Source organism: Haliaeetus albicilla, chromosome 1 (genome assembly GCF_947461875.1).
Source record: "Haliaeetus albicilla chromosome 1, bHalAlb1.1, whole genome shotgun sequence".
Classification (NCBI taxonomy): Eukaryota; Metazoa; Chordata; class Aves; order Accipitriformes; family Accipitridae; genus Haliaeetus; species Haliaeetus albicilla.
Window position 1 is genome coordinate 82,943,384 of NC_091483.1, and position 25,775 is coordinate 82,969,158.

A 25,775-nucleotide genomic window follows, 5' to 3' on the forward strand; every position below is an offset into this window, starting at 1 on the left:
TGGACACGATGTGACCCAGAGTAGGATGGCAACTGGGTCCATGAACAAGTAGCTGCTCCATAGAAATCCTCCCTGTACAGTCCACTGATGTACAGGAACTTTGCATGTGCGGAACTGAGTCTCCTCCCAAGTGGGGATTATACAGTCTATTTTGTTTTGCTAGTATTCCCTTAGCACATGGAGGTATTGCAGTATGGAAAAAGTAAATGCCTTGGCATGTTTTTTACAATGTATAGGTATGAACAGTCATTTAGAATAAGGCTGGAGGCTGTTGCTTGGAAAAAGTAAGCAGAATCTCTTTCCCCTTTAGACTCAAAAAGCGTTTTTTTGTCCCTTTTGTGGGGGATCATCATGCCTTGCTTTGCAGAAGTTTGTTCTGTTCCAAGACATGGGATAACTTTCTCCGTGCATTCCTTACAGATACTCTTCTCATTGACTATCAGTTCACCTTCAGTCTTTCTCAAGAGGATGATCGCTATTACACAGCAATCAACTTTGTAGCAACACCCGAAGAGGTAAATTTTCTATTTTCCCTTTAAACTTCATCCTTGGGATATATGTTTGTCATCTCCTGACCGTGGAGGTGATGAATTGTTACAGTTCTGCAAGTCTCCAGATGTAGTCTCTTAACATGATATGTACATCGAGCTCCACAGAGCAACCAGAACTTTTTGAGCTTGGCTTGGCCATGCAGTTTCAAATCTTAATGGTAAGATTTCATAAGGAACCACAGCTGAGTCTTCATGGTTGTTTGAACTACTTCTGAGCAGCTCTAGTTTTGCTTATTGTTCACCCAATACATTATGTCTCTATTTTTCCTGTTATATTCTATGCACATGACTCGTTTTATTCTTTATTATGCTTTCCTTGGGGAAGAGAATGCTGCTTTCAGAAAATGTAACTAGCTTTTTGTTTGATGTATTTGCTTCATGCAAATAACAAATTCCAAGATTATTTTATTTTTCAGTGAAGATTTGCTAGGAAAATTTTTACAGTACAGTAAAATTGTTATCGTAAAAATGGGTTTTATTTTTTTTCCCCCCCAAGCAAAACAGAGACCTGGACATGTTTATCAATGCATCTAAAAACTTCAACCTCAACATTACTTGGTCCACAAGTTTTGCAGGTAAAATGAGCATGATCTGAGTTTCTTGGTAGCTTGTTTCCGTTAGCAGTTTTCAACAAATGCAAATTTAATTGGGGCAACTTTTTTTTTTTTTTAGCCTATGAACTTGCTCTGTAATGATTTTAAATGTGAGGCCTGGCGGGAAGAAGTAAAATATAAAAAAGAACTATGTTTTTCTATGGTAATAGTGTATTTTGGAAACATAGAAGGTGCAAATTTGATTCTTAGTAATGCAATATTTTGGCATATAGTGATTTCGATAATGCAATGCTGCTTAAAATAGTAGTGTTCAGATGAATAGTTAATTTTGTAACATTAAAATTCAGAAGGCTTTGTCCTTTTTGTTTGCCGCTTAAAATGTGCATTGAAACATCTTTTCTTGCTACTTTGAAACGTTTGAAAACAGCTGGCACGCAGGCTGGGGAGGAAATTCCAGTTGTTTCAAGAACCAATATAAAAGAATACAAGGACAGCTTCTCCAATGAGAAATTTGATTTCCGCAACAATCCAAACATCACTTTCTTCGTTTATGTCAGCAATTTCACCTGGCCGATAAAAATACAGGTAGGAGCTGTTCACATGTGTATAATTATTTAAAAGTACGGTTTTGGTTTCGCTCAAGCAATGTGGCAGCTCGGAGCTTTGTGTTGTCCAAGCTGAACCGGCTCTCAATATAATCCTGCAGCAGACAAAGGCTTTGAGGTTCCTGATTAAGAGCAAAAAGGTGCGTCGTCTTCTGATGTTGCCTCAGCCCAGTGGATCTAAAAATGTGCTGTGCAATAAAGTGGGTTGTTCGCTTATTAACAGGGCTATGTTCTAATGAGGTCTCTGACTTTAAATGCGTAGATACTGATGGTGAAGAAAACAAACACTCATATAGCCAAAAACCAAGCCCGGAATGAGAAAACAGAAATGGTCTTCGTGTTTCTTTTTAATGTCTAGTTCTCAAAAGGCACAGCTTGAGGGCCATCCCTCTTTCTCCTTGCGCTGCCCAAGACCGGTGGTACCTGCAGAATAAGATGAAGCTTATTCTTTCCCTTAATTGAGTGCAGTCAGTTAACACACACATTGCCTCAGGTGTCTGACTGTGATGATAAGGCTAGTGCTGAAGAAGCAGTGGATGAAGCTTGGTGGGTCATGAAAACACTCATAGATCACAGACTGCAATCACAGACCCTCTGCAACTGCTGTGGCAGCTAATAATTCAGAGGAACCTTGGCCGCCTTCTGGCTGTGGGCTAAGTCAGCTATCAACCCACAGTGTACTCGGAGTGACACGGGCGCCCGTTGAAGGACAAAAGTACTTCTAGGTGTGGAATGGAGATCTCAAACAAGGCTCTGTATATTTGAATTCTGCCTTCTTTAAGAAGCTTGGTCAAATGTGGGAACCCCAATTCTTCCATCTTCACCTTTATTCAACCAATTATTATGTGAAAGCTGACAACTTCACATTAATTTACTTCATATTTGAGACATATCAGTCACACAAACTCACCGTAGGGGTCACTTCCAACAAAGATAACCCACATGATAATATCGAGCAAGGAAATGAGGTCCACCTGCAAAAAAGGTCCTTAAGGTATAGTGATATTTTTCAAGGTATTTCCTGAACTTTTAAAAAAATATTATGAATAATTGTGAGATGTCTGCATCACCTTTTGGTAAAGATGGTGGGGTTTAAGTACTTGGGAAACTTCGTCTTGTTGATTGCAGACTGGTAGATTTGATAGGCTGACTTTGGACTGCGTTTTGGTTCTTTTTAATATCGCTTACAATATTGGTAATCATTTTCCAGCTGGAGAGTTTTTACTTTACAAATTGGTGAAGTCTTAGTGCATTGTGGAGTCCTAATTATTAGATATGGAGGAGTTTGCAAGAGCTGCAAGGTGAAACCTTTATGTCCTTGGATGCTCAAGCAGCAGGTGCTAAGCTGCATTGTTTTCATTTAAGAAAAGTACTGCTTTCAGTAGAGAAAGAAACATCCTGTGTACAAAGGTGGGCACTGCTGTAATGGTTTATTTAAATATTCAGGCTTCTCTTTTATCAAATTGGTAATCACAGGAGTCAGGAAAAAAAAGAAGTATTTTATTTAACTTACAGGTTATGTTGGCTGATAGTTTACTTGCCATAATCAGTGCTGCACTGTACCTTACCTTGATTTATTTATTTGCTATTTCTTGATGCAGAATTGTGTGTTAGGACTTTGTAGATGTTCAAGAACAGTGCCGTCTCCTGTTTCTTAAGCTCTCCTGTGTTTACTGCGGTCTCCACTCTACCTGCACTTGTGGTGAATTTCTGCTAGCTTTTCCTATGCTGGTGTTGTCCTTGAGCTTAAATGTCCCCTCCATCTTCTCTGGCAGCTGGTTCTCCTGCTTTCCCTGGATGAATTTGGACAGGTCATATCCTCTCTCAGCCTTTAGTGTTTGTTTGTTGGCTTAAGCAAGACAAACCCTCATCATCTTGTCCTGTGGAACAGGTTATTCAGGTTCAGTTGTCTCATTTGTTTTTCCTCTGGTCTCCCTTGTCTTAATCTTACTTGTACAGTTTTGGTCAGCCATGGGTAAGGTCATGGAGATCAGGTCTCACCATTGCTGTGTCCAGCAGTATCTCTAGGTTCTTTATGGATGTTTCTAGGTCCTTTTATGGCAGTACTTTGCTTTGCTCATTCTCATGGCTGCAGCAATTAATAGTCCTTATTCATTTTAATATGGACTAATACACCCTGTTCTTTCACAGCATTGGTTTCCTACTGATGAGCTCCCAGTCTTGATAGCAAACATTCTTCTCGGTCCCTAATAGCACTGTAAAATGTTATCCTGCTGCTGTTACTGGATAATGTTGCTGGTCCTGAAGATCATGTAGTTTTTCTTCTCTGTGGTTCTCCTGAAGATCATCTAGTTGTTCTTCTGTGTGGTTCTTTTCCATATTTTTATTATTATTATTATTTTTTATTATTATTATGATCCCCTTCAACTTTGTCAGCAGATTGTGACATTAGCACACTTTTGTTTTGAGTCTGTGTCATTAATGAATATAAATATATCAGTCAAAGTCTGTCCAAATGCCATCCTCGAACTAACTTCTGTCCTCTTTAACCACTATGATGTTTGAAATAATCTTCACCATCTTTATCTCGCCCAGGAATTTCCAGTGTATTGATATCCATAATGAAATTTGGATTAGCTCAGCTGTACTGTCTAGGTCTTTACAACTAATTGTTTTTACAGACAGAAAATAGTGGGCTGGCAGAGCACAGATTACTTTTGTCAGCAATACTGCTTGTTGATTTCAGTTTTTCATTTACTACTTAAGTTCTTTAATTCAAAACTTGTCCTGAAACTTTGCATGCTATTGAGGTTTTGGAAGCATGAATGTCTAGAGTGTCCCTCCTCCTCTAAATCCATTTTAAATTTTCCATAGTGCCATGCTCAGCTGGTAGATTGCTTTAACAGCCTTGCTACCAGAGGCGTTATTTCATGTGCCATTTCTTTTGGAGTGCTGGAATGCACGCTGTCTGCTTTCAGTGACTTTGAACACATTGAAACATTGGAGTGTTTTCTCCACCTTGGTTGTGTATCTTTTTATAACCTTGTTCCCATTAGACACCTTGCCTTGCACCTATGTTCAGTGTCCTTGTCCTTAATGAAAACTCTAATTTAGTTTTAGGGATGTAGCTGATTGGTTTTAATCTCTTGGCTATCCTTACGCATACCCTCTTCCCTTTCCCTTTCTGGTCTCCGTTACTTGTATGGCTGAAACATCTCTTGCTATTTTGTTTAATGTTTGCTGAGGTCTAGCACAGCTTGATATTTGGCAGTTCTTATTTTATCTCTGTACTACTTGCTGGCTTCTAAGACATTGCTAACGAATCCTTTCCTCTCCATAATATGTAGACTCTTTAATTGTTCCTAATGTCCTTTTTGAGGTGAGTTCTGAGGATACGGCTTTCCAATAGTTTTGCATCTTTGACCTGAGAGAAATACTTAGATGGCTGCTTTCCCATTCCTTACTTCCTTAGTCCACTTGATTTTACTGTCTTACTCAATTTCTCATCGTTAAAAAGGAGTGAACTTTGATTCTGTTACACTTGCCTCGTTTTATCCTTAATTTAATACGAATGTGCTTGCGTGCACTCAATCCAAGGTAATTTTATATCACCAGCTCTTCTTAATGTCCTTGTTACTCACCAAAACAAAGTCTAAAATAGCATCAGCTCTTAATGGTTGAGACACTTTTGTGAAGAAGTCTGGCAGTGATACTGCATCCAGGAATATGTGGTCCTTACTATTTCAATTAGCATGCTCTTCAGTTCATATCCAAGAAACTTTTTTCCCCAAACTGATGTTTTTCTGTCACTTTTTTCCGAATACCTATTGGTGTTGAACGTCTCAGTCCTTTCTCATGCCTGCAATAGCAGTTCTTCGTTACTTTGTCATGGCTTTGTCATCGTTCTGCAGTAAGCCCACCTGCACCTCCTTTCGCTGGAGTTCTCATCGTAGCTCAACACAGCATTCCTCCCTCCTTTCTCCCAGCAGCATTGCTCGTCGGAGTGTGAGATAAAACCAGTTTTCTTCTGCATCCTTTAACAACTGTTGGAGAGTCAAGTCTGCATTTTGCATTTTTTTAATTTGACAAAGAGCATGGTCTTCTTCACCAAATCCCAGAGCGGTTGAGATTGGAAGGAACCTCTGGAGGCCATCTGGTCCAATCTCCTGCTCAAACAGGGTCACCTAGAGCTGGTTGCCCAGGACCATGGCCAAACAGATTTTTAATATCTCCAAGGATGGAGACTCCACAACCTGCCTGGACAACCTGTGCCAGTGCTCGGTCACCCTCACACTCAAAATCTGTTTCCTGAGGTTCAGAGGGACCCTCCTGTGTTTCAGTGTGTGCCCATTGCCCCTTGTCTCATCACTGGGCACCACTGGGAAGAGCGTGGCTCCGTCCTCTTTGCATCTTCCCTTCAGGTATTTATAGACATTGATGAGACCCCCCGAGCTTTCTCTTCTCCAGGCTGAACAGTCCCAGCTCTCTCAGCCTTTCCTCCCAGCAGAGATGCTCCAGTCCCTTCGCTGGAGTCTCTCCAGTATGTCCACATCTCTCTTGTACTGGGGAGCCCAGCACTGCACACAGTGCTCCAGGTGTGGCCTCACCAGTGCTGCGTAGAGCACAAGGATCACCTCCCTCGACCTGCTGGCAATATTTTGTCTAACGCAGCCCAGGACACCACTGGCCGCCTTTGCGGCAAGGGCACGTTTCTGGCTCACGTTCAGTTTGATGTCCACCAGGACCCCCAGGGCCCTTCTTGCCAAGCTGTTTTCCAGCCGGGTGGCCCCCAGCACATACTGGTGCCTGGGGTTGTTCCTCCCCAGGGGCAGGACTTTGCACTTCTCCTTGTTGAACTTCATGAGGTTCCTGTTGGCCCATTTCTCCAGCCTGGTGAGGTCCCTCTGGATGGCAGCACGACCCTCTGGAGTATCAGGCACTCCTCCCTGTTTGACATTGCCTGCAAACGTGCTGGGGGTACACTCAGCTGCATCATCCAGATCATTAATGAAGATGTTAAATAGGATCAGACCCAATATTGACCCCTGGGATACACCGCTAGTTATTGGCCTCCAACTAGTTGTCATGCCACTGGTCACCATCCCCTGGGCCCAACCATTTGACGAATCTTCAATCCACCTCACTCTCTTCTCATTTTAGCCCTTATTTGCTAGGTTTACCCTTGTGAGGGATGTCATGTCTCCTTCATAAAGAGCCTGTAGCCATCTAGATCTGCTTTTGCCTCGTATCACACTGTACTTTCAGTCCATTCACCATCTGGTGTAACTGTGCTGTCAGATTTGATGCCACATGAAAGCTTTTCCACACTGGATGCTAAGACACTCGTATGGTTTGACACTATGCTTCTAACATTACCCAGGGGTACTGCTTTACTCTAATTTCTTTTCCCTCCTCACCATCCTGATAATTTTTGTCAGAGCAGTTGTTGAGTAGGAGATAATATTAAGAAAAGTAATGGTTCCGTAGAGGAAAAACTAGAGAAAAGTCAGTAAAAAAGTATGATTTGTCTCCAGGACTCACTGTGTCCTTTCAGGTTTTGTGCAATCTTCCACGGTGGATTGAGCTGCCCTCAATTGCCCTTAATTGCAGTCTGTGTTCCTACCTGTCCTTTCTGTACCTCTTTCCTATTTGCTTTCCCTATTTTTTTCCTTGTTTTGTAAAGTCTTGTAAAGTCTCTCTGTAGAAGTTTATCTTCAATAAGATAAAATACAAGATAACTCAAGGTATGGATTTTTGTGACAAAGACTTCCTACCAGTCAATCCTTGACTGGGGTTCACTACAAGATTTAAAATAGAACCATGGGGTAAATTCTCACTTCTTGACCTCTCTGCTTTCCTGACGGCTCCTTCAGCACTCACCCCTGGCTCTTTTCTTCTCGACTCATTAATTAAAACTACGTGTTGCAGTATGGCCAGGATGCAAACTGTTTTTCTTATCTCAGAGACTGCCTCCTACAGTTCTGCTCATTGCAGTTCCACTATTAAACTTTTTGCAGCTACAGAATATGTTTCAATTTCCCTTTTGAAATTAGAGTGTTTTTAATGTAGGAATTATGATGAAGTCAGTGAGACTCCGCTACTGCCAGACTGATGGAAAATATTCTCTTTTTGTGTGTGTCACCTTGCAGCTTACGCGTGCGTTTGGTCTGTTCCTGTGCAGTGCAGTATGTCCAGCCAGCATTTTGAGTTTTTTTTATTTGTTTGGATATCATAATAAACAGGCATTGTATGTACGCTCTCTTATCCTGGCTTATTTTCAATTTAGACACAGTAGGTGTATTAAGCGAAGTGTTTATGTGTATATAAAATCTTGAAACAGAAAACTTCAGAAATGTACAGTCTCTACTGCAGAGCAATTAATCTACAATCCACGTTATTATTTTTTTAAATATTAGAAACTTTATTCTGAGGTCCTCGATTGAAATCTGTCTCTCTTTCCCTCTCTTCTTGCCTGTTAAAATCTAGACTTGGAAAGTATAAATGCTCTTTTGTGTTAGAGATAGCCGTGTCCCTGCCAATGCTGAATTCTGGCTTTTTTTCCCTTCTTGCTCCACCTCTCTTCATAACCACTTCAGTTCGGGGGGGGGGGGGTGTGAAGTATATTGGTTTAGGATGTCTTTCCATGCCTGCTTTAATGACTTGAAAAGATTATTTTGTGAAAGAACTACAGCTGCAAAATGCAGAAAGCCTTCACAAACTACAGCAATCTGCTTCCTAATACCTCCCGTCTGAGTGGTTCCCGAGTATGAAAGCTACGTTGCGGCGTTCACTTAAAACCTTAGCTTGCCAGGCTTGCTTGAAAACCCAGGTAAGGTCTTGTCGAAAACATCTCGATATTTCCATTCTCTCTGCTTTGCAGCTCCTCTCTGCTAACAAACTTTGTCTGGCATGGCCACGGTGACTTTATAAGCGCTGTGCAAACCCCAGCTGTTCAGCTTTTTCTCTTTTGCTTGGAAAGCACTGCCCTAAATATTCCTAATCTTCCACCAAACTGAGTGTGCGCCCTTTAGGAAAGGACTTGAGTGGCTGTTGTTAGGGTTGATGTTTTTCTGTAGTCATGTAAATGCAATATGATCTTTTTCCCCCACTGTTTTTTCCTGTTTTCTTCATCTTTGTTGTAAGTTTGCTTTGTTATTCTTTCAAAATATATCTCACATTAGAAAAGAGCTATACAATACAAATAATCAGCTATATTACAGTAAGGAGCAAGGAAATTCAATGCAGAAACTTTCAGAGGACTTCTTTTCATGGGTTCCAATCCAGGCAAAAGTCAGCTCACTCAGAGGTGAAACTTGAGTTCTGGAGCTGACAAGTAGTTAATGGTGAGAATTTGAAACTCTCTTTGATACTTGGGTAAATGTCAGCAGTTTTTAACAACATTTAAACTAGCATGTATTTACCTGGAGCAGATTCGAGCGAGTCCCTCTCCTGAATGCACAGGGGGTGAAAATTAGAGTTACTAATACAGCTAGCTTCAGCCCTTTCTTTTTAATGGCTATAAGCTTTCTGCTCCATTACAGCTTACTGTTGAAGGTATTTTCTGCCACTCACTAAATACAAACTTGTGTTCTTGTCTTGTTTCATGCCCAAACTATTGTTTTCATTAACGCTCTGTCCCATTTGATTTTAGTTTTTTTTTTCTCCCAGATTCAGAGCCCTTGCTGTGAAGCCTTTTGCACTGATCTCTACTTTCTGGGTATATGTAAGACGCCTAGGAGCTGATTAAGGAAAAAACACAGTTTGTAATTGTATCATTAACTGGCAATTGCCTCCTCTCTTTCCCTGGTGTTGGTTGAAGTATTTTAATTTGAATGCGCTTAAACGTTAATTATGAGCCGAATGCTTCAAGGAACAAAGAGAGGCGAATGGATTTTGCAGGCTCTTGCATACAAAATATACCATTTGCAAAATCTCACTAGATAGTCACTATATATTGTTTGCTCGGCAATTCATCGTCGTGTCGGGCTTCAAAAGAGTGCTGCCGTGACTACGTAGCTTTGCTGCACGTGCTGCTCGGTGGCGTGCTGCAGCAGCGTTGGACAGCTTACGCTGCTTGAGGACTGGAAGCGTTTGATAACTGGTGGGAAATTTTCAAGTCACTTCAATTGCTGCCTTCCACTCCGATTTCATAAAGGCTATAGTGGAAAAATAGCTAAAATTGCCTCTGCTGTTTAAATTTTTTAGTTTCTCAAACTTCTGCAGGGGCTCTTGAAGCTTTTTTCTGGGTTCCTCCAGTTGATTTATTTCAGGACTGTGGGTCTATATAGCCCCTTCTAAAGCTTTATTCCTTTCTACACAGAAAGTTAATGCACTGTGGATAGCTTAATTCAGTCACATAATGTCTTGTCGTAATTATCCTCGATATTCCAAAATACGCTTTTTGCTGTGACAGGAAAATATTTGTGAACCCACTCAAAATGTTGAATTGCTGTTTAGTTCATCAGCTGAAATTGTGAATGGTGAACCAAAAGGTGGAAACAATTTATCTCCCTTAAATCGATCGCTGCTTTCTGAGGAGCTGCTAAAAGTTCAAGCGCAGAAACTGTAATAAACGGGAGACCTGAGAATCGAGGACAGCCTCAGGTACGCTGTAATTAAATCAGCCTTTCGTTTGCAGCGCTTGCTTTCGGTGATGGACCGGGTGACTGTCCCTAACCTGGGTGGAAACACTCGCACGTCCACGGGTGACACGGCGTGCCTGCTGCGTGCGCTGTCCCACGGAACGAGATGTAAACCGTTAACGTGCAGACCTCTTGGATGATGTACTTTTTAATGAACTACCTTCCTTTGGGGCCCTGCCGTCACTGCCTCGTGTTGCTTTTGTTAACTTCCCGCTGGCGCAGATGTTGCCAGGATGACTGCATCCAAATTTGGAAGCAAAATACACATTTTAGTGCTCCGGTTAAGAGCTGCGCTGCTGCGATTGAATAGGATTTCAAATAGATGTGGGAATAGATTCTGCTCTGAATAAGCTTCCAGAAATGACACTTTCTTGGATTCGAGTGCTTTGTGCATTAGACCTGTGACTACTAATTTTGATGCATTTTTGTGACCTTTTCTTCTTGCCTTAGTTGTTAGTCTAAGGGAACAGCAGACGCTCTGTTTATTCCTCTGCATCAGAAGACTTTTGCTCTGCCTCTCATAGCAGCCGAAGGGTTTGCTCTGGGATCGTATTATTTTCACTAATGGCCTCCTTGGACCTGTCAAACAGTTCCCACTGGTTTACAGTGATATGCTGAAAATGTATGTAGGAATGTAAGAGAGCAGATTCCCTTCGCATCTCTTTGGCTTTGCAGAGCTGGCAATAACATTGTAAATGTGGCTTTTTCTTAAGCCAGTAGATATTTCCCGTGTTAGTATGTAGGCAAAGTTCATGTGGAGCCATGTGCTGCTGGTGTCAGCTGGATTTCAGAGTAGAGATGAATTATAAACTAGACTGAGAGTCTTCTAAGGAATGGCTCTCTGGCTGATTAAAGCAGGCTCATTTTCTCTTATGCTGAACGTGGCTATTTAAGTTGGAAATAGTAGCCAATGTTTCATAAAGTGCCAGGAATTACATTCCTCAAAAGTCTTCACAATCCTCAGACAAAGCTCTTACTCTGATCTTTATCATCATTATATTAATGTTTCATAGTTCTTGTGTCCAGCAGTATGCAAATACGGAAATCTTCCCAAGTTCTCATTTTTCAAAGGAAATCTCCCTCATTAAAGCAGTTTTGGATTAAATTTCTTCTTCTGATACTCTTTCCCCATCCTGCTATTTCTATTGGCAATGTTACCCGTAAAACAGGTGGTCTCCATTAGCACGCATCTTAATACCAGTTTCAGTTAAGCTTTAATTTTACTTGCCGTTCGGCGTTTAATGTGGTTTGGGAAGCATTTGTTTTTGTGCAGAGCTAAATGATGGATGACACTTTGCTACAGCCAAGGAAAGCTTTGGGGTACCCTTAGCTCCTGCCAGGTGAGGAAGACAGTACCCCTTGGCTTAAAAACGGAGCTGGAGGAATGTCGGATCCCACGCTGCCACCTTCCTTTTATTTTTAGGCTTTCGACCTCCTTAAGGTGACAAGAATATTGCCAGCCGTGATGCTCTCTAGGGTTACCTCTTTGAGGCTTACAGCCTGACGAAAAGGCTTTGATAATGCATGTAATAAGATAGAGCGAAGAAAGCGTACCGCAGTTAAAAAGCAGAGTCTGTAACCGTCTCTAATACCCTGATTCGTCTCTGGAGGAAACATTCGGTATTTGATACAGGGCATAAATATCCCTGAGGACTGGACATGGCCCGTGGAGGTTTCCACCCTTTCTCTAAATTAATGTCGTTCTGTAATCAAAAGCCACAGGCTAATCAAATGAAAGCTCTCAGTAAGGGTGAAGGGAAAGAAAAAAGGTCTTTGTTGTTGGCCAAAGAGAATAAAATACATATGGATAGGTAGTGATTGCTTTGATAAAATAATTATGTAGGCTTGAAACCGCGTGGAGGATGGTGATCTTGATAGCTTTTCTGCTAGGTCCTCAGTGTGCCTCATGCACCTTTAATGAGGAATAGATGTAGGTATGGAGATATAATCATCCTTAGCTCTCTGCGCCCCTTTTGTTCCACAAATGTTCTTTTTCTTTTGCTTCTGAAAGCACTGGAATGCCAAAGTTGTTTGCTAATGATGTGCCTTGCCTTTATTTAGCTATAACTGCAGGTGTTTTTGAGCCTCTTTCACTGCATCTCTCTCGCCGTGGTGAGAAGTTTGCTTTAAACCGAACAATGAAACGTAAATCAATTTGTTAATCTGATGAAATTTGCTGTTGAATGTAATTACTTTTGGAGACATGCAATTACATGCTGATTTTTCAGAACAGGCAAACTGACATCTTCTGCTGGGGACAGAAAGATTTAAAACAGAACAGTTGAATGATACTTTAAAACATGAAACAGCTGCTTCCTTTTTATCTGCTCCTGCCTTCTTATTTTTGGCATCAAGCGATGACATTTTTCTCCTTTTAGAAGTTGTTCCCCTTCGTACTAAGCTGTATTTTTGTTAGCAGCTTCTTAAATCCTTAAATGCTAGGGTTTCTTTCAAAGGCAGTTAACCCTTGCTAGGATGTGTTGCAACTTCAGTGCTTTTTACTGGAGGTGGTGGCTTCAGCAGCCTTGAATGTTGCTCATGCTAAACTTTCCCCAAGTGCTGTATTGTTGCATGGGATTTTTATCCTTTTACCCAAGCATTGAAATCTTGGGGTTTTATATCTACAACTTGAGCTGTACTTGGGATGAACTGTAGTAATTCATATTGTTTGCGAGGTTTATTGTAATATCTACATATAGCGTTGGAAGTCTGCTCGTGTGGCTGTCACAAAACTTTAGCTTCGTAAGTAAGAAAAGTTATAGGAGAACAGAGAGACATAGACTGAGATTCAGGTTTAATAATACCAGGAGGATTTCTTAGGATGAGGGGTTTTTTGGATATGAGAGTAAGGTATGTATGGATTGTCTTACTTTTAAGGAAGCTGATTTTTTTTTTTTTTTTTTTTTTTTTCCTTTTAAGATGCAGAGCTGGAAATCATAATATCAAAAAAATGCAGAATTAATTTTCTCTGGAAGCAAAGTCCGCATTAGGCAATTAATTTCTCCTGGGTGAGGCCCAGGGTGATGATGTGCTGGTTGCTTGCAGTTGCTGTACTTCTGTGCTGAATAGCTCTTGAAAATGCAGAATGCCACTGCTGAATGTAAATGTAAACCTCAAGTTCAAATATATTTCAGAAAATGAGCAATGTGGGCCATTGCTGGGAAGCTTTTACAGCTACCAAAAGAGCTAGATATATTTCCTTATACAAAAGCTTATTTAAAGAGTCAAAGAATAGTAAGCAGAGTTAATGAAGAGGAGAGAAGTGCACTGCCAGTAAAATATAAGAAGCCAGCATACTCAAATGCAACAGTAGATATAGCTTGGGTAAACCACTGGGGAAAAATATATCCCGTACTAACACAGGGTGACAAAACCAAAAGCCTCTGGCTTGTTTAGCTAACCGGCACGAAGTCAGAGCCACCAGCCCTCAAATAACAGCTCTCAGATGGCTCTGGGGGTCTGCTTTAGTTAAAAACAAACCATTTCTGGAATGTCACTAAAACTTCTTTTTCTCTCATTTAGTTCCCTGACTTCATATTATTAAGGGTTTTTTTCTACCATATTGGCAAATCTCGCTCACAGCAGTGTTGGCAAGTCGTGGGGAGAGTTGGGGTCAGGGCGGTGTGGTGCTATCACAGCCCTGTGTTATAATAAATTTCTGGGACGATTGGCATTTTGGGGTTTTGTTTTTTTTCTAAATTGGTTTCTTTTTTTTCTTTCTTTTCTTTCTTTGCTTAATTTTGAGTGTCATGTCTAGTTATTTCTTAAAACAGTCTGTTTTGCATACAAGACTAGCACCGTGCTGGTTCCTACACCTGGACCCAAAGTCTCTTTAAATTACATGAATATTTTGACCACAGGGATTGAAATAAATCACGATAGATTGAGTTGTCAGTTCAGTTTTTTACTGGGAAGTTCTTCATGACAAAATGGTAAAACACATGTTCTAGAAAGCCTTAAGCAATAGATAGTGACTACCTGTCCTTTTTTAATGCTAATATACGAGCTTATGTATAGGTTGCTCATTTTTCCCTCTCCAGCAGTGTTATTTTTTCATGTTAATATTTCTGTAACACAGAATCATAGCTGAGGCTCTCAACAAATAAAACCTTGATGAGTAAACCAGCCCAGTCTATGATTTCTGACTTCACAGCTTTCAAAACTGTTACTGATACTGCATAATGAGGCAGCCCTTTGATCAGCCCTTACATGAGCTCGTGTACCCTGTGCTCCACAACATAAAGTTTCCTTCCAAAGTACCTGATGTTTTTCCTCTGGTTTTATGTTGGAAACACAGATCAGGCTGCCAGTTCTCCAGCTCATGAGTATGCAGTGGAGAAAAATATAATTGTTAACGTTCCCAGCATTTTATTTCATAACTGTGCAAGTGCATCGTGTAAAAAAAATCCTAAAATGGCTTGAACTTTCAATTATTGCACGAGTTTTTGGTTATTCTATCTTTTTTTTTTTTTTTTTTCCCCCTGCAGATAGGTAGTTTGTTGAAAGTAAGTTTGGGTTTTGTTTTTGGTTTTTTTTTATTACTGCCACTTCACATAGTAATGTGACACCAGGTTTGAAACAGCGTGTGGCTTTGGTATTGTGTAATAATGTGAGAAATGTTGTTGTCACTAAAGGCATTTTTATTTGGTTATTTATATAAATATATACTTATTTTACTTTGAACGATATATGTAGTTTATATATATAATACATAAATATATATACATATTTTACTACTTTATTTTACTAAGGATGTAAAATCCTCAGTATTTCTGTAGAGACTTCCACAGCTGGCATATTGCAAACCTTTTGTGATACAGATCAATAAATGTTTTAAATGTCTCATCCCATATGATCCTTAGAAATCACGGCTTCCTTGGAGAGGGAGACAGAGCTTTTTCTCCACTAAAAACCACTGCAACACCAAGCTCTGTCTTTCACATATTTCCAGTGTTTTGTCTGGTCAGAATTGACGTGAGACATAAGGTTTTGCCCATTTCCATCTGTCAGCTATTTTGCAGCCTAAGAAAAAAAAAAAATTGCTAATACGTGTTTAGCTACTTTATTCTTTTTTATTCTTGATTCCCCCCTGTGTACTTACATAGCAAACTCTTTAGGAAAACAACTTTTATTCTTTTTAAGCTTTTGGCACGCAAGCAGTTGTAGACTGTAAAGCTCATCTTTTTGCTGGATTTTCAGGGTCCGAGAGAGTGTTTGAGCTGTTGTGTGCTAAAGTTTTAATATTTTCCACGTTGAAACTCTCCAGAAATAGTTGGTATGCTGACGAACGTAACTTATCCTGCACGCAGATGGTGTCAGAGCTCTGCTCGGCACGAAGCCAAGGAACGGGATCCTTCACAAATGCATCCACGCAGCAGCGGCTGATACCGGAGGGAGGTATTTGAGGACTTGCAACTGGGAAGAGTGGAGTGTTTTAAAGCTAGCGGCTCGCTTTCTGTGTCTAGTTTCGGCGTTTTTATTTTTTAACAATTTTTTTTTTCCCAAAGTAGCTCAAAACTGCCTTGTCTCCAGAATAATGGTTGCAGTCGGGTATAAATCCAAATCCATTCAAAAGAAGGAACACGTCAGCGTTTTTCTCTTAAAAGACTCATACGGTGGCAAGAAAACTCACTCTGTAAACTGTTATTCTCAGCTTCAGGCTGTAACCTCTTTTCTCCTTTCTGTGGCACGAGCAAACCAGTTAGGGCTTTGTGAACAAGCCGAGCTTTGCTGCTGGGACTTGTTTTGGGGTGCCGGGCTCTGCCAGCGGTGCCCGATTCCCCACAAGCCGCCTGCCAACCGTCAGGCGTTCAGGCTGACACACGAGTGCAGTATCCCTGCTGCCAAATTCAAGATAACTCGAAACAGCTTTGCAGCATAAACACATCTGAGGTCCAGTATAAGGGTTGGTATTTTATATAGGTTTTCAAGAAGTCTCCTATTTTTTAACTTGTTGCTTTTAAACCGAGCAGTGGAAAATGTGCATTTATTTTTTATTTTTTTTTAATGAGGGATTTTATTGCATTGTTTGTCTCAGCTGAATTCCTCTTAAAGGAGTGAATTCCTTACCTTCATTTCATTTACTAAGCAAGACCTTCTAGCAAAGAGGGTTTTTTTCCTCTAGTTAAACGTTTAAAGTAGAAATGGCATAAAGTTTTTGTGCTGTGCTCGAGAAGGTACTATTGCTTAGAGGTTGTAGAATTAAAACAGGCAACATACAGGATTGCTCCAAGAGTCCCTTTTCGGGTGACTTCTTCCAAACCTGTAGGTCGGTCTTCAAGGTAGACATGGACAAGAGCTTGTAAGCAACAAGAAATCCCTTCTTGAACAAAAAGAAGCACTTTGGAAGTGAGTTGGTTGGGGTCAGGAGCAATGTGACAACGTCTCTTCTATCTTTCTTTTTTCTTAATCCTTTTCCTTTTGAATTCCGAGCATAAAATTTGAATTCAAAAGTCTTCAGCTGCACACCTTACCAATACCTAGATTTTGAGAGGCTACCAGTATGTAAAGATTTTTGCCTGCAAGCAGTATGCGAGGTTGGGAGATTCTTGACCGTTCAATGCTGTTTCAAAACCCTTAAAATAGTTTGTTTAAAGGAGTTTCTTTTCTATAACTGAAGTCTGTGGTGCTGTTTACTGCTAGAAGTGATTAATGTTGTTAGTCTTTGTCTGCAGTTGATGATAGCAATTTGCCTGAACTTAATTGCCGTTATCGTGAAATACACTATTTTTAACTTTAGTCTTAAGAGTGAGTTATGTACAAATTCACCAGAATTCAACAACAGTAAGTAGAAACAAGCGAACAACCGGTTCAGTTGTTTGCAAGAACCCAAATGAGGCAGAAGTATTTGTGTACTGTGCTCTCTGCTTTGGGAAGGGATCGTACCCGAAGCTTGGGGGAGTTGAAATGCACCTTAGAGGTCCTGTTCCCCATGGAAATCCACCGTACTGACGTTTTCACGATAACTCGGCCATCTCGGCTTGTTGGATCTACTCCTCATCCTCCTGAACGCTGCCTCTGCGCTGAGCGTTCCCTCAAACTTTACAAAGCCAACGGGGGTTTTCGCTGAGGTTATTTTAGAAGTTGCTACCTGAATTTTCAGTTTCATCTCGGCTGCTGTGCCTACGGAGTCATCTGCAAGGATGGCCTCGCTGCTGCAATGCAAAACACGGGACTTGGGTGGAAAGCCACCGTCTCGTAGATCAGCCTGAGAAGTTGCACTTTGCATTTCTGGGGCAGAATTGTAGGTGTGAATTCCTCCTCTAACCCTCCTTGGAGGCTGCTTACCTCCTGGTTGAGAGGAGAGTTGGGACTTCTAAAATTTTTGTTCATTTTTAAAAACAAAATGTGCATTTTAAAAAAAAATTTGTTCATTTTTTAAAAAAATTTGTTAATTAAAAAAAAATGTTCATTTTTAAATTTTGGGGTTTTTATTTATTTTTCTGTCCTGCAAAATTGGTACAATAGCCTCCAGTTACCGTACCAATCTTCTCTTGCATGACCATTGCCACCTTCAGCATCTGGACAGGATAGAGAGTGGATGCGGCAGAGGTCTATGGGAACGGATGAGCTTTAGTTTTAAGGTATTTGCCTGACGTTCAGAAGAACTGAAGTTTTTCTGGCCCTGCCTCAGGTTTCTTGTGGCATTTGGTAGTGGTGTTACTGTAATGAGTAGGTGTGCGGGGTCCGATCTGAGATTGCTGTTCCAATTATGGGACTTTCCAGAACATTGCTAGTGCACTTGAAATTTAGATGAGCATCACTATTCAACACCTGGCTGTTTATTGAACAAACACTTCCCGTTTGTCAGATTTGTGTGGTAATTTTTCTGATGCAGAGAAATGGGGGACTAAATTTTAAGCACTATTTTTAATTTAGAGGCAGCTATGCCCGTGTTTGCTCTGCACAGCAATCCGTGAGTTCGCATGGGGAGACAAAGCATATATAATTGGCATTTCTGAGCCAACTGCTGACTGCAGCCAATTAGCTGAAAAGTGACAATTTGTGACTACTGCAGTAAGGCAGCACAGTATTGGAATATAAATCGATTTCCATCTCGGTATAAGTTCAGAAGTGAACTAGTTTTTATATTTGCACAGTATCAAGTGTTTGTGCCATAAAGCTCAATGGCTTAGTTAATATTGCAGCAAGTGAGGAGTAAGTCATTTATCTCTTTCATTGGTCCTTCACACAGGAGCAACGTGGCTCGTAGTAGTAGGTGTGAAAATCAAATTTTAGTGGAGATTTTATTTTTACTTGTTGTAGAATGTAAATCTGAGCGTGTGAACCTCTTCAGCTGCACCAAGTTGGCCAGAAGTTTTTCTTCTACAAAATATCAAGCAGCAGTCTGTTGAATGTGCTTGGATGCAAATTGGGTTTTTTTAGATTCTGATGAGCAAGGAGTAATTCTTTTAATGCAAGCAGGAATGGATCAATCTGGACTAACGTCTGGGACTTCTCTGCTTTCTGTGATCCACCTCTCCTGGACCTTTGCTGTCAGATCAGCTGGCATTGCAGCTATGGATGGTTTTCGCTTACTCAAATTTGTCAGCTTTCTGTTGAGCATCACAACTCCTCCTTCTGATGGCCACACCATCAGGTGTATTAAAAACTGTCTGGGATCTCCCACGTCTGAATCGTACTCCACTTCATACTTGGTGTGTGTCAGAGTTTTTCAAGTTACCATTAATTGCTGCAAGACCCTTCCTTCTCTCAAACATAGGGTTTCACTTTTCCGTCTAGAGAATCTTTCCCTGTGGAACAGGTTGTTCTCGCAGCTTTTGAAGACTTACAGGGGTCAAGTCAGCTGAAGTTTTCTTCCTAACCTCAACATTTGGATGGACTCTTGCTTTTTATTTAAAATAGATCCGTGGTGCCTCTGAAAGGGAATGTCCTCCTGCCTCCGTGGTGTGGCATCACATCGCACAGTGGTGCAGTGACCGTGACCGCCGTATGGATCCACCTTGAAAGCTGGCTCAGCAAAGATTAGTTTTCAGCTGCAGTGGGTTGTGGGATCTGGTTTACTATACAGCTGCAAATACGCTGTACGTTCTTGCTGGGTAATGGGAAATACGGGAACAAATAGTTAAAGGGAGAGAATGGCTGCACACTTGGGCACCAGCTGCAGGTATGGGAGGGTTAAAATGGTGGTGAAATGATGGTCTAAAACAAGCTTCCCTTGGTTCCCGAAGGGATGCAAATATCTCTTGTTTTTTCAGAGTAGGTGTCTTGTTCTGTGCTTAACTGAGCATTAACCCTGCACAGAGGCAAGGAGTTGTAATGCTTCTCTTCCCTTTTGGAGATTCAGCATCCACATTTCACTGTCAAATGTCTTCATTCACTGAAATTTGTCTTCCATTATCCATTTGTTAAATTGCCAAACTGCATTTGGTATATCTGAATGTGAATAGTTTGGGTCTTGACTGAGACAGGGTGTAATGCTAATCAACGCTTTTCCAGGTCAAGATGGACGGAGGGCAACTGATCCCCTTGCACGCAAAAAGAAACTGGTTTTTTAGGATACTGTGACACAAGGCTCCCGAAACAAAGTTGGTATATGTTCTCCTTCTAGAGCACTAACAGTTAGAACAGGATTTGTTAGGTTATTTAAAGAAGATCATGGTTTCTTTCTGCAATCGATCATCCTACTGCATTTGCCTATTACCTTTTATACCTAGATGACAAATATAATGTTTTTGTTGTCTAACATTTTGTGAGGTGGTAGCCCACATTCATTGTCTCCAAGATCTACCATAATGCAAAGAGGTAAAGAAAGAGCAGGTATTAATGAGCTTATTCTTTCCCGGTGTGATACACAATGTTAACGCAGAGGACAGGTGGTCTTGACTTAGCCTGCTCTTCTGTACTTTGCAGTTTACGCCATGGCCCTGTCTGAAAGGTAGAAATAATTATAATAATGAGACATTCCCTCTGTACCGATATCCTAGTGTTGGGACATGTTGGTCAGGTTTCTGACTAGATTTAGTTGTCTTTCAAGGCTCCTACAGCCTGAATTTATCTGATTCATCCTAGTCAAGTTTGCGGATTTGTATTTTGGGGTAGGGAGAACAGGGTTGCAGGCTGTTTAACCTGCTTATCAGGCTTAGAGCGTGATCTTTTCCTACGCTTTGCCACTCTGGCTCAGACTTAGAAAAATTAAGGTCTACTTTTAAGCTTACTACCACATCAGAGAGTTTTGCAAGTGGGAGGCAAAGTGGTTCTTGTAAGCTCGAATCCTGGATTTGAGTTTTTCCATCATTTTCACTGAATCCTTTAAGCTTTTAGCACTGGGGCATGCTGACCCAGTTTCCAGTTTCTCTGCGTTTCTTGACACTGAAAGTAGATTTAATAAATCAGTAGCCACTTCTTTTCTGTTGCTCAACATCTGGTCCAATGTCGGTGTGCCTTACCACAACCTTAGCTGCGTTCGGTCCAGCAGCGTGGTGCGATAGCCGATGCCTGAATGCGGCTGTGTAGTGCCGTGAGGACGGTGGATAGGACGTAGGACCTTTTGGAGGCTCCTGCCCTTCTGGAGCAGCAGCTGGAGGCCGGGGGAGATGTTTTAGGGCAGACGAATGGCGATAGGTTACCCCTATTTAGCAACGAATGGAGCTTCTGGTACATCCCTGAAACCGAGGGCAAGGGTGCAGCGTGGAAATTGAAACCATCTAAGTGTAGGAGTCTACAAACAGATGTCTTCGTGTGCCTTGGGTGTTTAAGGTCCCCTTGTAGATGAAGACCTAGATGTGGAACTCTTCAGGTAATCCTCTACTAGACACCTACACTGGCCGACCGAATCGCACATGAGGTTTCCATTGAGCGTAAAGGGGCGATAGGCATGTATCTCCGTGTTCCTATATTTAGATGTCTTAATCTGTGTCTGAATCCCATAAATCTCATCTGCAGAGGTGCACAGATGCTTCTTTCCAAAAAGTTACCCTGGGAGATAACATCGCGGAGATGATTTGAGAGCCACCTGCCTGAAAAGGGTCATCTTGCCCTGCTCCTCCCTTGGGTTGCTGCTGAGTTTGCCTCGTCCCTCCGTGAGCAGGGTCAGTTCAGAAATACCAGCAAAAACCCCTGCGTTCCTACCGTTAGCTCGCTGCTGGCTTAACGACTTGCCTTGGCTCATTAAAGAAGTTCACAGAACACGTGCACCAGCAGCAGCGGCACGTGGCAGAGCCGAGACCACCTTTTAGGTGGCGGAGCTGGATTTTTTTTTCAGGTTTTTCCTCAAACCTCGCCGCCGAGGCTGTTGGAGTTGGCTGGCTGCTCCTGTTGAGTGGAGAGCACCAAGAACAATACGTGTTTTCTGCCACGTGCTTCACTAAGAGCATGTTGTATTTGTGTTTAAAGGAGAACTGAAACGGGGAACGATGTTTCTCTTGAGCAGAAGAGCAGTCTTTCCCTCCATCACTATCACAGAGGGCAAAATGAATGTTTTGATGACTTTGGCGTCGCTCAGGAATACTTAAAAACCATTTGTTTTTCAGCTGGTCCTTTGACAGAAGTGCAGGCACTCAGCATTCAAGCCACAGCATCCTGTTACTGTTGTCTCTATTCTCCAAGGTCAGATTGAATCCTTGCCTCTAACCATATAAAAAAAAAAAAATAAAAAAGAGACACTGGAGGTGCTGAGGTGGCAGTAGAGGAAGATGTACATAAATGTCATCTGCTGCTTGTTTGGCTGTTGGCTTTATCTCTTTGGAAGCCCTTGGAGCTTCTAGCCTTTGTCTTACGTGCTGCTTTTTTGTTCGTTAACTTTGGCGCTGGAGCTGTATTTAAATAAGAAGCAAAGCAGCCTGAAATCTCTTAATTTCTGTGGTTTTCAGTGCTGTGTGGTCCCGTAGACTTTCAAAACACGAGTGCTGTAGCGTTCTCCCACCTGCTAGGTGAGGTTAATGGATCTAGCAGTAGGGACCTTTTGATTTCTTCTGAAATCACAGCAAGCACCAAACTCCAGTAGGCTTCTTCACGGTGCGCCTTCTCTGTTGTACTTCTCCGGTTTCATAAGTTAATTAGACTTTTATTTTTCTCTCCTTTACAATTCTATTCTAGGAGTGTGTCCTGTTCAAAATATCATTTCCAATTTCCCTTTTTTCTCATCCCTAATATATGAAGTAGGGTTGGAAAGAAAAGGCAGCACTGATGGGAATTGAGTCACTTTATGCAGTAGTGGAGAAAGGCAAAAATACGGCATATAATAATCCTGAATTGTTAGCAGGGAAAGAAGAGTTGTAGAAACGATGTCTTCTGTGTTTGTTTGTGTTTTCTCAAGCACTTAGATGCCCCAAATGTATCAAATTATGTTATGAAAATGCCATACTTGAAATGTTCTTCAGTACATTAGCAGTTCTTCAGTTAACAAGTTTAGATTAGGAGTGCTAATATTATGTATAACATTAGAAATTATTTGGGTTTGGAGAGAGATTTGTCCCATCCCCATCGTGGCTAATAGTTTGGCTTCTTTATCTCCAAAATAACGGTGACTTCCAGCACAAATGGAAGGAGTTACGTTGTGGTGATTGATCTGTAAATCTGTTTATTACATGTAAGTGAGAGGAGTTACGAAATTTGTTTCTTGCTGTATTTAATGAAAAAAAAAAATATTTCTATAGAATTTCTTATTGGGTTGGTGATACTAATTTTTCTTAGTGGTATGTGAAATTCAAGTACTTTTTAATGAGTTCAAAGCACTTGTAAATCAAAAGAATGGAGGCTTAAATAATTTTAGATATGGTTGCATTTACAGGCTTAAGGTGAACTTGTTTCAAACTAAGAAGTTGACTGAGAGTCGGCTGGACCCATTTTTGTACAAAATTATTCTCTTGAAATTATTCTCAAGTTTCTTTTCTCCTGAAGCACAAACTCGGGTACTAATGCAAACCAATTCCTGGTATGTAATCGTCCCAATTTGTTTGTCAAAATTTATATCAGTCACAGGCTGTAGTTTAACTCCCGAAGTATGTTGGGTTTGAAATACCAACTGTTACTGAAATGTCAGTTGAGTTCAAATTGCTTTTCCTTTACTCAGAATATTTTGTGGCTAAGTACTTTGCCATTAACTTCTTTGAAATGTGTGTGTACTGATTTCACAACTGGTGCACTTTTGAGATGTTTTTGGCTGGTTAGAGGTAGCCATATTTTGTTCTTGGCTTAATATTTTATGCTGTTCAAATGATAAAGAAAGTAAAGCTCTTAATTATACATTTTTATCAGTCCATACAGCTAGCTATTTTTGTTTATCTGGAAAGCAGCCAAATTTTTTGGATACTTCAAACGGTGTGGCATTAGGAAAAGCGTGATTGGTGTGCTTTTTCAGGTACCTTTTCAGATCAGATAAACACAAGCTTTATAATAATCTCTGGAATGAAAGTAATTAATTTTCTGATCTGTTTTAATCTTAACTGCTTAAGGATACTGCATTATTCATAAGAACATAATATAAAACATCTCCGAAGGACACGTATGTTATGGAAGTGGCAGTTTGGTTTTGCAGCTGAGCTGAAGTTCTGCTCTGTACCTGGAGGAGGCTCTCCCAGACCCCAGCACGAGATACACGGGGGTTTCCTGCAGTTACACTGCGTGTTCCTTTGGTACAAAATTAGTTTTTTGAGAATGGATAAATGAATCTTCTACTGTCATTTAAACTTAATTAAAAAATCTATACTGCTAAGAAATTTGTGTCATATTTTTCCTATATCCAGAATGAACAGTCTACTTTTAACAGCCATTTCTAACCAAACTTTCTGTGTAACTGAATTAATTAAGTCCTAGGAACAGATTATATTAGGGGAAATTAAGCTCTAAGTAAGCAAACCATTAACAATTATGATACTAAATTGCCTGTGACACAGATTGGTCAGGTTTAATAGCATAAAGTGTTTTCAGCTTGTGAGAAGTAAATTGCAGAAACCAACCTAGGCTTTTTTTTTTAATCTGTGTATGAGGTACAGATCCCCAGTTGGTCTTTGCAAGAGAAGAGCTCCACCAGGTAGGCAAAAGAACCACCACTGGTAAAGCATTTCTAGTGCTTTTGTGTGAAACAAACCCAAATTTTCCTTCTCTGTTTTATTTGTTTCCTACACTTCTATTATCAAAAAATGAGAAGCCCTTCTCTGGTAACAGTTCAGAGATTAGTTTGCGGTCTCATTAATCTTTCGTAGAATCTGTCCCTTTTCAAAATTAGCAGATAGTTGTTTCTTCTTCTACTTGGAGCAAGCTTTGGTCTCCATCACAGAAACTGGTCCTAATGATCGTCTGCAGAGGACTGGCCCCTTGATGATTTCTTTGTGCTTTAAATTTTGTTTTTCTGCAGAAGGATTTTTAAATGTAAGCTGTCGATACATAATAAGGTCTTTGCTTTCAAATGCATCTTTTATAGTTAGTCAGCATCATAGTTCTTCTCAGATCGTGTTTCTATATACTGGATGTATTACACGTTTGTATTTTGGGATGTGATATTTTAGTAAGAAAACTCTTTGCCTTGAAGAAATGCCAGAATAGTTATGCAAATATAAAACCACCCTAGTTGCCATGCACCGAGTTTTAAAATAAAAAGTGAAATCATACTCACTCTCTTTTTCTAATCAGAAACTTATTGGGAAGCACATTGTAAGGAAAAAATCAGCAAGAAACTCTGTGTTTTCTTGTCTTTTGTAGGCAGTAATACTGAGGTCACAAGCATCTGGTCTGCAGGTTTCGAGTTAGCTTTCCAGCAAAAGAGAAGTTATGCACTGTAAAGGAGCTTTCAACTTAAGAGCATTTCAGTATATTTATAAGAAAATTATTTTGGTCAGCTTCTGTACCAAGTTACAATGGATATTTAAAGCAAATATGATAACAGAAGGTATTCTAGAGCAACAGAAATCCAAGCAATAACTCATTTTGCATATATTCATGATTTTTGGAATGCAACTATTGCTGGGAGGAGACATTTGTGTTTATGCTAATGGTACCATAACACGCAGTTTATTAAGGGAAAAAAAACAACAGATGACGCTTTAAGTGAATTTAATATCCATGGAAAGCTTTTGCAAGTGCAGATTGCAGCTGAGTTTTGAAATGAATTCAGTTACTTCATGAAAGAGTTAATATCCTGTTGTGGTGCTGAGATTGATAGTCAGAGGAAATAGGAGGTACCTGGAAAGAACTTCTGATCCCGAACATTGCCGAAGTTGCCTTGCTGTTGGCTTGCCTCCCCTCTGCTTTGTTATTTTTAACCAGGCTCCCTAATCTTTCCTTTTGCCTCTAACCACCTCCCAATTTCCTGTTCGCTTCTTCCCTCTGTTTTTTGTCCAAAATACTCGGTTGTTTTTCACTTTTCTTTGCAGTTTGAGTGGATTGCAGGAAAGTGAGTTCAGATGAATGCCATAGCTGTTTTTACAGTATCTATTATCTTCTGTGTTTCATGCCTTTTTGCTGCTCTTGGTGTAAGTTACTTATTCAAGGAGATTGTGATGT

General features: G+C 40.6%; 1 protein-coding gene across 1 annotated transcript in view; it reads left to right on the forward strand.

The window, feature by feature from the left end:
* The window catches only part of ATRN (attractin), a 154,339-nt gene that overhangs the window by 84,471 nt on the left and 44,093 nt on the right, over window positions 1-25,775 (forward strand). Inside the window, exons 22-24 of the mRNA XM_069796985.1 lie at window positions 421-515; window positions 1,048-1,126; window positions 1,533-1,690. Coding sequence (XP_069653086.1) covers window positions 421-515; window positions 1,048-1,126; window positions 1,533-1,690 — 332 coding nt within the window. The remainder of the gene's footprint in view (window positions 1-420; window positions 516-1,047; window positions 1,127-1,532; window positions 1,691-25,775) is intronic.